The sequence below is a fragment of the Microcaecilia unicolor genome, chromosome 2, assembly GCF_901765095.1.
Source record: "Microcaecilia unicolor chromosome 2, aMicUni1.1, whole genome shotgun sequence".
Classification (NCBI taxonomy): domain Eukaryota; kingdom Metazoa; phylum Chordata; class Amphibia; order Gymnophiona; family Siphonopidae; genus Microcaecilia; species Microcaecilia unicolor.
Genome location: NC_044032.1, coordinates 566,923,968 through 566,939,233, shown reverse-complemented (window position 1 = coordinate 566,939,233; position 15,266 = coordinate 566,923,968). Strand labels below are relative to the sequence as shown.

At 46.8% G+C, this 15,266-nt stretch overlaps 1 protein-coding gene across 1 annotated transcript in view; it reads right to left on the bottom strand.

Annotated features, from left to right (window-relative positions):
- Positions 1–535: 535 nt before the first annotated feature.
- PCM1 (pericentriolar material 1) overlaps positions 536–15,266 on the bottom strand; it is an 866,960-nt gene continuing 852,229 nt past the window's right edge. The window contains 1 exon segment of the mRNA XM_030191464.1: positions 536–835. Coding sequence (XP_030047324.1) covers positions 810–835 — 26 coding nt within the window. The 3' untranslated portion in view covers positions 536–809.

Sequence of the window (15,266 nt, the reverse complement as noted above, 5' to 3'; positions counted from 1 at the left end):
CCCTTTAGCCTCCCCAAACAGTTGGGCCACCGACCGCCTATGGCCATGTGGTTCAGATGCTTTGAATACTCTTCACCTAGTTCTCTTGATGAAGTAACTAGGTGAACTAGATTTCTTCCAAGATTGTGTATAAACACTGAATCATATAGATCTGGGGCACAGCAAAAAGATCAAAGGTCTGAGAATTATATCCACAGGAGACAGGTGTGGGTTCTAGCCTTCCTAACTCATTTGAGGGCACATTCAACTTCCACAGTATAGCAAGTGGTGCTGGCTAAATCCCTACATGCTAGTGAGAAAGTGCCATTAAAAAGGCTGGTTATGTTTGAAAGTTGCTTCAACTCTTGATATTATTTCACTAACACACTGTAGTAGCTGGACGCTAGTGTGTATAGAATAAATGGTGGCAGATATTGATAATTAAAGCATGATCAAATATAATAAATTTGAATGATGCTTGGTCAGGCTGTAAAATACAGTTGGAAAGATTATACAAAACCTGAAATACCACCTTTCAAAAAAATAAAAACTGAAAGACAATCCAAACTTTATTGATGTTGATTCCCATTTTAAACAATTCTAAAAATTACAAAAAAGTAAAACCAAACAAAAAAAGAAAGATATTTAAGTCAGAATAAAGAGTGCATAAAGACTGAATCAAAGGATTCTGCTTTAACTGAACTGCCATAGGCAGAAATTAGTATATCTATTCTAAGAGGCCATGTGTTAAATTTACATTTTTGTACAGTTTTCAGACCGAAGATATGTGCCAATTTCATATATCTGGAAGAGAACTGCATCTCTAATCTTCATACACTTTGGACTTCAGCAGCTTCTGAAAAGGAAAATATATTTTATTACATTGGATATAGTATTGATTAAGACTTGCAGCACATCATGCTTTCTTATCAATAACCACTTACTCAACCCAACTTTTGAAATCTCATTTATTTAGGGAGACTTTTGGATGATGGATTAGGGGGTGTGGGGTGGTTTTTTTTTGGGGGGGTCTTTTGTTATAAGGTCTTTGTTTTAATACTATATTATGAATGCTTGGTTGGAATCAGATTTGATCATTTGTGGTTAGACAGATTTAAACACAGAAATATTTAGGCAGATAAAGACAATATGGCCTATCTAGCCTGCCCATCCATGCCATCTACTCTCCCTACCACACCCTTAGATATCCTATGTACTTGTCCCAAGTTCTCTTGAATTCAGATACTCTTCATCTCCACCACTTCCACCGGGAGGCCGTTCCACAAATTCACCACCCTTTCTATGAAGAAGTATTTCCTCGGGTTATTTCGGAGTCTTTCCCCTTTGTCCTATGCCCCCTCGTTCCAGAGCTTCCTTTCAATTGAGGCTCCCCTCCTGTGCATTTATGCCATGTAGGTATTTAAATGTTTCTACCATATCGCCCATCTCCTGTCTTTTTTTCCAAAGTATATATATTGAGATCTTTAAGTCTGTCCCCATATGCTTTATGACGAAAATCACTGCCTATTTTAGTAGCCACCCTCTGGACCAACTCTATCCTGTTTATATTGTTTTGAAGGTGTGGTCTCTAGAATTATACACAATCTAAATGAGGTCTCACCAGAGTCTTATACAGGGACATCATCACCACCTTCTTTTTCCTATTTGCCATTCCTCTCCCTATGTACCCAAACATCCTTCTAGCTTTTGCTGTCACTTTTTCTATTTGTTTTGTCACCTGAAGATCACCACATACAAATCACACCCAAGTCCTGCTCCTCTTTCGTGCATAAAAGTTCTTCACCCCCTAAACTGTATCGTTCCCTAGGTTTTTGCAGCCCAAATGCATGACCCTGCATTTTTAGCATTAAATCTAAGCTGCCAAACTCCAGACCATTCTTCTAGTTTCACTAAGTCCTGCCTCATGTTATCCACACCGTCAGGGGTGTCTACCCTACTGCAGATTTTGGTATAATCCGCAAAGAGGCAAACCTTAACAGACAGCCCTTCAGCAATATTGCTTACAAAAATGTTAAAAAGAAACGGTCCAATAACTGAACCTTGTGGCACACCACTGGTAACATCCATTTTCTCAGAATGAGCTCCATTTACTACCATCTTCCACTCAACCAGTTCGTAACTCAGTCTGTCACTTTAGGGCCCAGACCAAGGGCACTCAGTTTATTTATTAGTGGTCTATGTGGAGCCGTGTCAAAGGCTTTGCTAAAATCTAAATATACCATATCTACTGCTGTCTGGTCATCCAGTCAAAGAAATTTGCCTGACAAGACCTGCCTCTAATGAAACCACATTGCCTTGGGTCCTGTAATCCATTAGATTCCAAAAACTTTACTATTCTCTGTTTTAAAAGTGTTTTGAGTTTACTTACCATAGAAATCAGATTTACCGGCCTGTAGTTCCCAACCTCTTCCTTACTTCCGCTTCTGTGAAAAGGGACCACATCTGCCCTTCTCCAGTTCTCCAAGATAACTCCCGACTCTAGAGAAGCACTGCAAAGGTGAGACAGTGGAGCCGCTAGAACTTCCCTAAGTTCCTTTAGTACCCTCAGATGTATGCCATCTGGCCCCATCAATTTGTTCAACTTTAATTTAGACTGCTCCTCACAACACAGTCCTCTGAAAATCATTCAGGGACTACCACCCCTCCATTCCTATTTGTGTTTGTCTTCTGCGGTCCTGCTCCTGGTCCTTCAGCTGTGAACACAGAACAGAAATATTTGTTAAGCGATTCTGCCTTATCTTTATCGGCTTCTACATATTCCTCCCCTTCACTTCTGAGTCTCACAATGGCACTTTCTCTTATCACTAACATATCTAAAAGTTGTCTTGTCCTCCACTCATTTTACTGTATTGGCTATTTTTCTTCCATTTGCATCTTTGCTTTTCTGACTACTCTACCATCTTCTCTTAGCTTTTCCAGATATTGCCACCTGTCTTCCTCTTTCTGCAATCTCTTATAGTTTATAAAGGCTAAACTTTTTCCTTGCCTTTTCGGCTAGTACTTTTGAGAACCAAAGGGGCTCATTTTCCTCTTATTTTTATTTACTTTCCTTACAAAAGAATTTGTTGCCCTTACAATAGCTCCTTTCAGTTTTGCCCACTGATTTCCAACTTCTTCCAGATGTTCCCATCCATACAATTCCTTGAGGTAAAATCTTCCATCTGAACAAAATTTAGAACCTTTACTTTTGAATGAACCATCTCCACACATATCTTAATATTAAACCATACCATCTGGTGATCACTGGATGCCAGATGATCATCTACTATAAACACTAAGTCCAGTATGGCCCTATCCTGCGTGGATTCAATAAGTAGCTACTGTAACAGTTCCCCCTGTAGATAATCCAGAATCTCCCTGCTTCTAAGACCCTGCAACAGGGATACCCCAATCAACATCTGGCTCATTTCACAGCTATACTTTGAATGTCTTCAATTAAACCTCTGTCCATTTCTTCTGTCTGTGGAGGAAGCCTGGATATTACACTAATGTAAATACATCTGCCATTCCTTCTTTCCAGACTGACCCACAGTGCCTCTTCCTTACCCTGTAGGTCCTGCAATTGCGAAGCTGTAGTATTATAACATATAACGCCACACCCCCTCCCTTTCTTCCTACCCTGTCTTTCCTAAATCGATTATAGCCTGGTATAATTATATTCCAGCCATGGTTCTCTGCGAACCATGTCTCTGTGATTGCCACTAAATCACAATCAGCCTCTTCCATCACAGTCTGAAGATATAAAACCTTATTTCCCATACTTTGGACATTAGTACATACTACTTTCCAGATGTTGCCCCTTTTTCTTATTTGTGTAGAGGTATTTAATGCTTCACTCAGCCTACCCCAACGATTCTAGTTTAAAGCCCTCTTCAGTGGATTAACCAGTCTGCTGTGAAGACATTTCTTCCCTTATTTCATAGGTGGACACCATCTCTGCTCAGCAGCTTTTGAAAAAGCATCCCAAGGTCCAGGAAGCCAAAATGCTTTTGATGACATCATCTGCGCAGCCACATATTCATCTCCAAGATTTGAGCTTCTCTGCCTTGGCCTTTACCCTCAACAGGGAAGAACAACGAGAACACCACCTGTGCACCTGTCTGTTTCACCCTCTCTCCTACAGCCATGAAGTCACTTTTGATACATTTGGAGAAGTACCTAGCAGTATCATTTATGCCAACATGGATGAGCAGCAGGGCTGCTGAGACAGAAAGCCGGGCACAGGGCAAACACTTCCGTCCCCGTTCCCCCCCCCCCCTTACGGGCCTGCTTACTTACTTAATACTTGTCTCCTGCTCCCGTGTGCCGAGATCATGTTAACTTTGCTACCGCACAGGTCCTTCTTTCTTCTGCTGCACAGGTCCTTCTACCTGCTGAGTCCCCTCCTGTGTTTGCGGAAACAGGAAGTACTTCACATAGGAGGAAGAAGGACCTGTAGCTGGCAGAGTTAACACGATAACCTGGCACTGCAGCACATAGGAGCAGGAATCAGCCATGCCGGCACTGGGTGGGCCTCCCTTGGAGGCTGGGCCCTGGGGAATCTTGCCCCTCTTCTCGGTGGCCCTGATGAGCAGCATTGGATAATAGCCATTAGGCTTGGTGAGGCTTGGCAAGCTCTCTAACGTCTTGAATTTTGGCACCTGGCAGACAGCACACCCCTCTGGGATATCAATCAATAGGAACTGGATAGCACTGTATTCCAGGGGGGATATAAGATGGGTCAAAAATCCCCCAACATTTGTTCTGATTGAGCTTGAAGAATAAGGTAGAAGAAAATTGCTGGATGAAAAAAAAAGCTATACAGCAAATAGCTTGAAGAGGTTACAACTGCTACAAAAATACAGCAACAAAACTGCTTAACAGTGGTAAAAAGAACAAACATATTACTCTAGTTGTATGACAATTACCTTGGCTTTCTATTGTGGCAAGAGCAAATTTAAGATCATTTCTTTGATCCACAAATATCCATACAATGGAAAACCAAAACACCTGGTGGACAATTTGGAAGCTTATGAACCTTTTAGAAACCTCCAAACCTCCTATTAAAGGCTCTTAATTCTCCATTGTCAGTAGATATCTTATCAACAGGCAGCTAGAATTTAATTGCATTGGACAGAGATTTGTGGTTGCCATGTTAGTCCGAATGGATATCTAGAAATAAGGGTTGATTTATAAAACATCTTCAACCCTTTTCAGAAGGATGAATCGCTAAATGAAGAATTTCACATTCCCCAATTCTGAACCTTCCATCAACCAATTTTCCCTCTAAGCTGTGCAGGAATCCTCTAACCGCATTCCTGTTAGAGTGGTGATGCTTCAATATTGAGTTTTCAATCTTTAGGGACAGACAACATAGCTATACATTTGCACAGCTTGCCTGTTTGTTGCTATTGAAAATGTGATACTGAAACAGTACCCCTCCACTGCGAGGAATGTACTGGAGGACTCCTGCACAACTCGGAGGGAACACTGCAGTGAACCACCTACGTTGAAACAAAACCTTGTAAGGAGTAAACTCCAAACAGAATCCCAAAAAGGAGAAAATGGCGCAAAATGTTGCAAGTCACTACGACAGAAGTTATGCCACCATAATATAGGACACAACTGCTACCCACTTAGAAAAACAAAATAAAAGGCTCACATTAATTCTTCTCTTTTTATGTATCTCATAAGTCTCTATAAAAAGATTTAACACATTGCACTGATCTTTAATAATCCTTTCATCCATCTTCCATTTATTCCTGCATTGTTTACAATTGGGGAAAGCATGCAGAGCATGGTTCATGGAATTCTTTAAACCTCTCTGGATATGTATTTGCAAGTATGCGCATGTTTGCATCTGTGTCTCTGACCTAGAAGATTCAGAGAAGGGGAAGTCTGAATGGAGCAGTTGTAAAATATTTGTGGAAAGAATATTAATAAAATTAAACCAAATGTGATATATCTAATGATTAGAGGTATCTGCTAAGATTTCAAAATGTGCACTTTACGTTGAAACCACTGGGTTTCACTGAACCAACACAAGAGCTATTGCTGTACGTCTCCACCACTATACATAGCAACCATTAAAAAAAAAGCTATATTTATTTATTTGTTACATTTATATCCTACATTTTCCCACCTATTTGCAGGCTCAATGTGGTTTTCACGGTTGAATTTACAACTAACTATCCCAGCAGAGATAGGGTATGGCAGAAGAGGGGAAAGCATGCCTCATGGAATAATTCCCAACCTGTATATAGCGAATGCTACATACCTGTAGAAGGTATTCTCCGAGGACAGCAGGCTGATTGTTCTCACTGATGGGTGACGTCCACGGCAGCCCCTCCAATCGGAATCTTCACTAGCAAAGGCCTTTGCTAGTCCTCGCGCGCCCATGCGCGGCCGTCTTCCCGCCCGAAATCGGCTGGTGCCGGCCAGTCTCATATGTAGCAAGACAAAGAGAAGGGAAGACACAACTCCAAAGGGGAGGCGGGCGGGTTTGTGAGAACAATCAGCCTGCTGTCCTCGGAGAATACCTTCTACAGGTATGTAGCATTCACTTTCTCCGAGGACAAGCAGGCTGCTTGTTCTCACTGATGGGGTATCCCTAGCCCCCAGGCTCACTCAAAACAACAAACATGGTCAATTGGGCCTCGCAATGGCGAGGACATAACTGAGATTGACCTAACAATTTTTCCAACTAACTGAGAGTGTAGCTGGAACAGAATAAAACATGGGCCTAGGGGGTGGAGTTGGATCCTAAACCCCGAACAGATTCTGAAGCACTGACTGCCCGAACCGACTGTCGCGTCGGGTATCCTGCTGCAGGCAGTAATGAGATGTGAATGTGTGGACAGATGACCACGTCGCAGCTTTGCAAATCTCTTCAATAGTGGCTGACTTCAAGTGGGCTACCGACGCTGCCATGGCTCTAACATTATGAGCCGTGACATGACCCTCAAAAGCCAGCCCAGCCTGGGCGTAAGTGAAGGAAATGCAATCTGCTAGCCAATTGGAAATGGTGCGTTTCCCCACAGCCACTCCCCTCCTGTTGGGATCAAAAGAAACAAACAATTGGGCGGACTGTCTGTTGGGCTGTGTCCGCTCCAGATAGAAGGCCAATGCTCTCTTGCAGTCCAATGTGTGCAGCTGACGTTCAGCAGGGCAGGAATGAGGACGGGGAAAGAATGTTGGCAAGACAATTGACTGGTTCAGATGGAACTCCGACACAACCTTTGGCAAGAACTTAGAGTGAGTGCGGAGGACTACTCTGTTATGATGAAATTTGGTGTAAGGGGCCTGGGCTACCAGGGCCTGAAGCTCACTGACTCTACGAGCTGAAGTAACTGCCACCAAGAAAATGACCTTCCAGGTCAAGTACTTCAGATGGCAGGAGTTCAGTGGCTCAAAAGGAGGTTTCATCAGCTGGGTGAGAACAACATTGAGATCCCATGACACTGTAGGAGGCTTGACAGGGGGCTTTGACAAAAGCAAACCTTTCATGAAGCAAACAACTAAAGGCTGTCCTGAGATCGGCTTACCTTCCACACGGTAATGGTATGCACTGATTGCACTAAGGTGAACCCTTACAGAGTTGGTCTTGAGACCAGACTCAGACAAGTGCAGAAGGTATTCAAGCAGGGTCTGTGTAGGACAAGAGCGAGGATCTAGGGCCTTGCTGTCACACCAGACGGCAAACCTCCTCCATAGAAAGAAGTAACTCCTCTTAGTGGAATCTTTCCTGGAAGCAAGCAAGATGCGGGAGACACCCTCCGACAGGCCCAAAGAGGCAAAGTCTACGCTCTCAACATCCAGGCCGTGAGAGCCAGAGACCAGAGGTTGGGATGCAGAAGCGCCCCTTCGTCCTGTGTGATGAGGGTCAGAAAACACTCCAATCTCCACGGTTCTTCGGAGGACAACTCCAGAAGAAGAGGGAACCAGATCTGACGCGGCCAAAAAGGAGCAATCAGAATCATGGTGCCTCGGTCTTGCTTGAGTTTCAACAAAGTCTTCCCCACCAGAGGTATGGGAGAATAAGCATACAGCAGACCCTCCCCCCAGTCCAGGAGGAAGGCATCCGATGCCAGTCTGCCGTGGGCCTGAAGCCTGGAACAGAACTGAGGGACTTTGTGGTTGGCTCGAGATGCGAAGAGATCTACCAAGGGGGTGCCCCACACCTGGAAGATCTGTCGCACTACAAGGGAATTGAGCGACCATTCGTGAGGTTGCATAATCCTGCTCAACCTGTTGGCCAGACTGTTGTTTACGCCTGCCAGATATGTGGCTTGGAGCACCATGCCGTGACGGCGAGCCCAGAGCCACATGCTGACGGCTTCCTGACACAGGGGGCGAGATCCGGTGCCCCCCTGCTTGTTGATGTAATACATGGCAACCTGGTTGTCTGTCTGAATTTGGATAATTTGGTGGGACAGCCGATCTCTGAAAGCCTTCAGAGCGTTCCAGACCGCTCGTAACTCCAGGAGATTGATCTGCAGATCGCGTTCCTGGAGGGACCAGCTTCCTTGGGTGTGAAGCCCATCGACATGAGCTCCCCACCCCAGGAGAGACGCATCCGTGGTCAGCACTTTTTGCGGCTGAGGAATTTGGAAAGGACGTCCCAGAGTCAAATTGGACCAAATCGTCCACCAATACAGGGATTTGAGAAAACTCGTGGACAGGTGGATCACGTCTTCTAGATCCCTAGCAGCCTGAAACCACTGGGAAGCTAGGGTCCATTGAGCAGATCTCATGTGAAGGCGGGCCATGGGAGTCACATGAACTGTGGAGGCCATGTGGCCCAGCAATCTCAACATCTGCTGAGCTGTGATCTGCTGGGACGCTCACACCCGCGAGACGAGGGACAACAAGTTGTTGGCTCTCGTCTCTGGAAGATAGGCGCGAGCCGTCCGAGAGTCCAGCAGAGCTCCTATGAATTCGAGTTTCTGCACTGGGAGAAGGTGGGACTTTGGATAATTTATCACAAACCCCAGTAGCTCCAGGAGGCGAATAGTCATCTGCATGGACTGTAGAGCTCCTGCCTCGGATGTGTTCTTCACCAGCCAATCGTCGAGATATGGGAACACGTGTACCCCCAGCCTGCGAAGTGCCGCTGCTACTACAGCCAAGCACTTCGTGAACACTCTGGGGGCAGAGGCGAGCCCAAAGGGTAGCACACAGTACTGGAAGTGACGTCTGTCCAGCTGAAATCGCAGATACTGTCTGTGAGCTGGCAGTATCGGGATGTGAGTGTAGGCGTCCTTCAAGTCCAGAGAGCATAGCCAATCGTTTTCCTGAATCATGGGAAGAAGGGTGCCCAGGGAAAGCATCCTGAACTTTTCCTTGACCAGATATTTGTTCAGGGCCCTTAGGTCTAGGATGGGACGCATCCCCCCTGTTTTCTTTTCCACAAGGAAGTGCCTGGAATAGAATCCCAGCCCTTCTTGCCCGGATGGCACGGGCTCGACCGCATTGGCGCTGAGAAGGGCGGAGAGTTCCTCTGCAAGTACCTGCTTGTGCTGGAAGCTGTAAGACTGAGCTCCCGGTGGACAATTTGGAGGTTTTGAGGCCAAATTGAGGGTGTATCCTTGCCGGACTATTTGAAGAACCCATTGATCGGAGGTTATGAGAAGCCACCTTTGGTGAAAAACTTTCAACCTCCCTCCGACCGGCAGCGCCCGGCATTGACACTTGGATGTCGGCTATGCTCTGCTGGAGCCAGTCAAAAGCTCGTCCCTTGCTTTTGCTGGGGAGCCGAGGGGCCTTGCTGAGGCGCACGCTGCTGACGAGAGCGAGCGCGCTGGGGCTTAGCCTGGGCCGCAGGCTGTCGAGAAGGAGGATTGTACCTACGCTTACCAGAAGAGTAGGGAACAGTCCTCCTTCCCCCAAAAAATCGTCTACCTGTAGAGGTAGAAGCTGAAGGCTGCCAGCGGGAGAACTTGTCGAAAGCGGTATCCCGCTGGTGGAGCTGCTCAACCAACTGCTCAACTTTTTCTCCAAAAATGTTATCCGCACGGCAAGGCGAGTCCGCAATCCGCTGCTGGAGCCTATTCTCCAGGTCGGAGGCACGCAGCCATGAGAGTCTGCGCATCACCACACCTTGAGCAGCGGCCCTGGACGCAACATCAAAGGTGTCATACACCCCTCTGGCCAGGAATTTTCTGCACGCCTTCAGCTGCCTGACCACCTCCTGAAATGGCTTGGCTTGCTCAGGGGGGCGCTTGTCCACCAAGCCCGCCAACTGCCGCACATTGTTCCGCATGTGTATGCTCGTGTAGAGCTGGTAAGACTGAATTTTGGCCACGAGCATAGAGGAATGGTAGGCCTTCCTCCCAAAGGAGTCTAAGGTTCTAGAGTCCTTGCCCGGGGGCGCCGAAGCATGCTCCCTAGAACTCTTGGCCTTCTTTAGGGCCAAATCCACAACTCCAGAGTCGTGAGGCAACTGAGTGCGCATCAGCTCTGGGTCCCCATGGATCCGGTACTGGGACTCGATCTTCTTGGGAATGTGGGGATTACTTAGTGGCTTGGTCCAGTTCGCCAGCAATGTCTTTTTTAGGACATGATGCATGGGTACTGTGGACGCTTCCTTAGGTGGAGAAGGATAGTCCAGGAGCTCAAACATTTCAGCCCTGGGCTCGTCCTCCACAACCACCGGGAAGGGGATGGCCGTAGACATCTCCCGGACAAAGGAAGCGAAAGACAGACTCTCGGGAGGAGAAAGCTGCCTTTCAGGAGAGGGAGTGGGATCAGAAGGAAGGCCATCAGACTCCTCGTCAGAGAAATACCTGATGTCCTCTTCCTCCTCCCACGAGGCCTCACCGTCGGTATCAGACACAAGTTCGCGGACCTGTGTCTGAAGCCGTGCCCGGCTCGACTCCGTGGAACCACGGCCACGGTGGGAGCGTCGAGAGGTAGACTCCCTCGCCCGCACCGGCGAAGCTCCCTCCGCCGACGTCGTCGGGGAGCCTTCCTGGGAGGCTACCGCAGTCGGTACCGCAAGCGGCACCGATGTCGGAGACCTCACCCCGGGCAAGGGGCCAGCCGGCATCTCACTCGACGGTACCAGTGGCGCAAGCACCCTCGGTACCGGAGGGGAAGGGCGCAACAGCTCTCCCAGGATCTCTGGGAGAACGGCCCGGAGACTCTCGTGCAGAGCGGCTGTGGAGAAAGACATGGAAGCCGATGCAGGTGTCGATGTCAGAGTCTGTTCCGGGCGTGGAGGCTGTTCCGGGCTGTCCATAGTGGAGCGCATCGACACCTCTTGAACAGAGGGTGAGCGGTCCTCTCGGTGCTGATGCCTACTGGGTGCCGACTCCCTCAGCGACCCAGAGCTCTCGGTGCCGACACGGGAAGGGGACCGGTGTCGATGCTTCTTCGACTTCTTGGGACGAAGCATGTCACCGGAGCTTCCCGGCACCGACGAGGAGGACGTAGAATCCAACCGTCGCTTCCTCGGGGCCGAGGCCGAAGAAGACCGGTCTCGGGGGGGCTGTACCGCAGGAGCCCTCAGGGTAGGGGGAGACCCACCTGAAGGCTCACCGCCACCAGCAGGGGAATGGACAGCCCTCACCTGCACTCCAGACGAAGCACCACCGTCCGACGACATCAGCAGACGAGGAGGTCCCGGTACCACCGACGCCGACGCAGCCTTCCGATGTCTCAGCCCCGATGCAGAGGGTCGATGCCTCGATGCAATCGCGGCCGAGGATGAAGGACTGGACGCTGGCGAAGTCGATGCACTCGATACTCCCGGTGCCGATGCCGACGAAGAGCCCGAGAACAAAACGTTCCACTGGGCCAATCTCAATACCTGAGTCCGCTTTTGTAAAAGAGAGCACAGACTACAGGCCTGCGGGCGGTGCCCAGCCCCCAGACACTGAAGACACGACGCGTGTCTATCAGTGAGCGAGATTACCCGGGCGCACTGGGTGCACTTCTTGAAGCCGCTGGGAGATTTCGATGTCATGGGCGGAAAAATCGTAATGGCGAAGATGGCACCACAAAAGAGGGGAAGAAAAACTTCGAACCGAGGCCTCCAAGGGGAGGCTATTATTAAGAATAAAATTGCAGAGCATATACAAAAACATGGACTGATGAGACAAAGTCAGCACGGATTTAGTGAAGGGAAGTCTTGCCTCACCAATCTAATGCATTTTTTTGAGGGGGTAAGCAAACATGTGGACAATGGGGAGCCGGTTGATATTGTATATCTGGATTTTCAGAAGGCGTTTGACAAAGTGCCGCACGAAAGACTCCTGAAGAAATTGCAGAGTCATGGAATCGGAGGTAGGGTATTATTATGGATTAAGAACTGGTTGAAAGATAGGAAGCAGAGAGTAGGATTGCGTGGCCAGTATTCTCAGTGGAGGAGGGTAGTTAGTGGGGTCCCGCAGGGGTCTGTGCTGGGTCCGTTGCTTTTTAATGTATTTATAAATGACCTAGAGATGGGAATAACTAGTGAGGTAATTAAATTCGCCGATGACACAAAATTATTCAGGGTCGTCAAGTCGCAGGAGGAATGTGAACGATTACAGGAGGACCTTGCGAGACTGGGAGAATGGGCGTGCAAGTGGCAGATGAAGTTCAATGTTGACAAGTGCAAAGTGATGCATGTGGGTAAGAGGAACCCGAATTATAGCTACGTCTTGCAAGGTTCCGCGTTAGGAGTTACGGTTCAAGAAAGGGATCTGGGTGTCGTCGTCGATGATACGCTGAAACCTTCTGCTCAGTGTGCTGCTGCGGCTAGGAAAGCGAATAGAATGTTGGGTGTTATTAGGAAGGGTATGGAGTCCAGGTGTGCGGATGTTATAATGCCGTTGTATCGCTCCATGGTGCGACCGCACCTGGAGTATTGTGTTCAGTACTGGTCTCCGTATCTCAAAAAAGATATAGTAGAATTGGAAAAGGTACAGCGAAGGGCGACGAAAATGATAGTGGGGATGGGACGACTTTCCTATGAAGAGAGGCTGAGAAGGCTAGGGCTTTTCAGCTTGGAGAAGAGACGGCTGAGGGGAGATATGATAGAAGTGTATAAAATAATGAGTGGAATGGATCGGGTGGATGTGAAGCGACTGTTCACGCTATCCAAAAATACTAGGACTAGAGGGCATGAGTTGAAGCTACAGTGTGGTAAATTTAAAACGAATCGGAGAAAATTTTTCTTCACCCAACGTGTAATTAGACTCTGGAATTCGTTGCCGGAGAACGTGGTACGGGCGGTTAGCTTGACGGAGTTTAAAAAGGGGTTAGATAGATTCCTAAAGGACAAGTCCATAGACCGCTATTAAATGGACTGGAAAAATTCCTCATTTTTAGGTATAACTTGTCTGGAATGTTTTTACGTTTGGGGAGCGTGCCAGGTGCCCTTGACCTGGATTGGCCACTGTCGGTGACAGGATGCTGGGCTAGATGGACCTTTGGTCTTTCCCAGTATGGCACTACTTATGTACTTATGTACTTATGTACCCCGACGACGAAAGAAAACTTAACGGGGCAAAAACTAGAAATATAGGAAGGGGGACAGATCGAAAAGGTCTCCTTCCGAATGTTTTTTTTTTTCGTAGCGAAGTCCAAAAAAGATGCGCGAGGTCGACTTTCGGGGCTCGAACGGCGTAAACACGACCGTACCGAGCGCGGACAAAAGAAGACTGGCCGGCACGAGCCGGTTTCGGGTGGGAAGACGGCCGCGCATGGGCGCGCGAGGACTAGCAAAGGCCTTTGCAAGTGAAGATTCCGATTGGAGGGGCTGCCGTGGACGTCACCCATCAGTGAGAACAAGCAGCCTGCTTGTCCTCGAAGTGTGTGTATACATATTGGTGTATCCATGAGTGTATGTGCATTTCTGTTGATTATTGTGTTTCTGTGACAGAAAGGATAAGAGAAGAGAGGTAGTTTTAAAGGAAGCATTCCCCCCAAAGCAATGTTTAAATGTATCAACGTTTCTAGGTCTGAACGTATGTCACTTGGGCTCTTGGCATTACACTGGCTGCCTATCAATCAGCATAGCAATTTTAAATTGTTATTGGTTGTGTTTATGATGCTTTATTCTTGGCTATCTTTGTACCAACCTATCCACGTACTTCATTCATGTCAGTACGCTCTTTTTGATGTACCTTTTGTTAGGGTGGCTTGCAGGGGTTTTCTCCATTCATGTGCTTTTTTTTTGTAGTTGTGCCTACTTACTGCAGTGCCCTTTGCATCCAGCTGCATGGGGAATTAGTTTTAGCATGTTTCAGGCAGCAATTAAATAAGTCATTTCTTTTTAGGGAGGCTCTTAATACTGAAGAATAATTTTGGCTGTCAATAGTTTTATGTGTAATAGCTTATGAGTTGTTTTGGCATTGATTTATGTAAAAGAATTATCTCACCTTTTATTCTGTAATCTACTCAAAATTTAAAATTGCTTATAAACACTTTATATCTCACTTCTCTAGCAATGTATATTGAAGTAGTTTACAACAGCAAAACTACATAGGCTAGAGAGAAAGAAAGAAGAAAAGTACACATCCACACAGTGCCTAGTCCTCCCTCTTCAGGCTCTAACTCTGATCAGGGACTGAGTATGCAAAAAAGAAAAAGTACATTTTCAGATCAGATCTTTTTGAAACCTTTTCAAATTAATCTGAACACAAAGGGAAGAGGAAGCCTACTCCATAAGTCTGGCATAAGATAGAAAAAAAAAAAGCCAAAACAAATGAAATCAAGACAGGCCATAGGCAGGAGTGCTAGAGCAAGTCAGTTCTGAGTCTGAGAATGCAAAAGATGGGAAGGTGAATATGAAATAAGATGGCTTTTATGAAGAATATGAACCAAGATAAGTACAGTGGATTAAAAAAAAAGAAAGAGTAGATGGATATCATGAAGGTGTGAACAAACATGTGGATAAAGGTGAGCCGGTTGATATTGTGTATCTGGATTTTCAAAAGGCATTTTACAAAGTGCCTCATGATAGGCTCCAGAGGAAACTGGAGAGGCATGGGATAGGAGGTAGTGTTCTATGTGGATTTAAAACTGGTTAAAAGATAGAAAACGGACAGTAGGGTTAAATGGTCAGTATTCTCAACAGAGAAAGGTAGATAGTGGGGTTCCGCAGGGGTCTGTGCTGGGACCGCTGATTTTTAACATATTTATAAATTATCTAGAGATGGAAGTTAACTAGTGAGGTAATTAAATTTGCTGACAACAAAGTTATTCAAAGTTGTCAAATCACAAGAGGACTGTGAAAACTTACAAGATGACATTACAAGACTGGGGGAGACTGGGCATCCAAATTGCAGATGACGAACTAG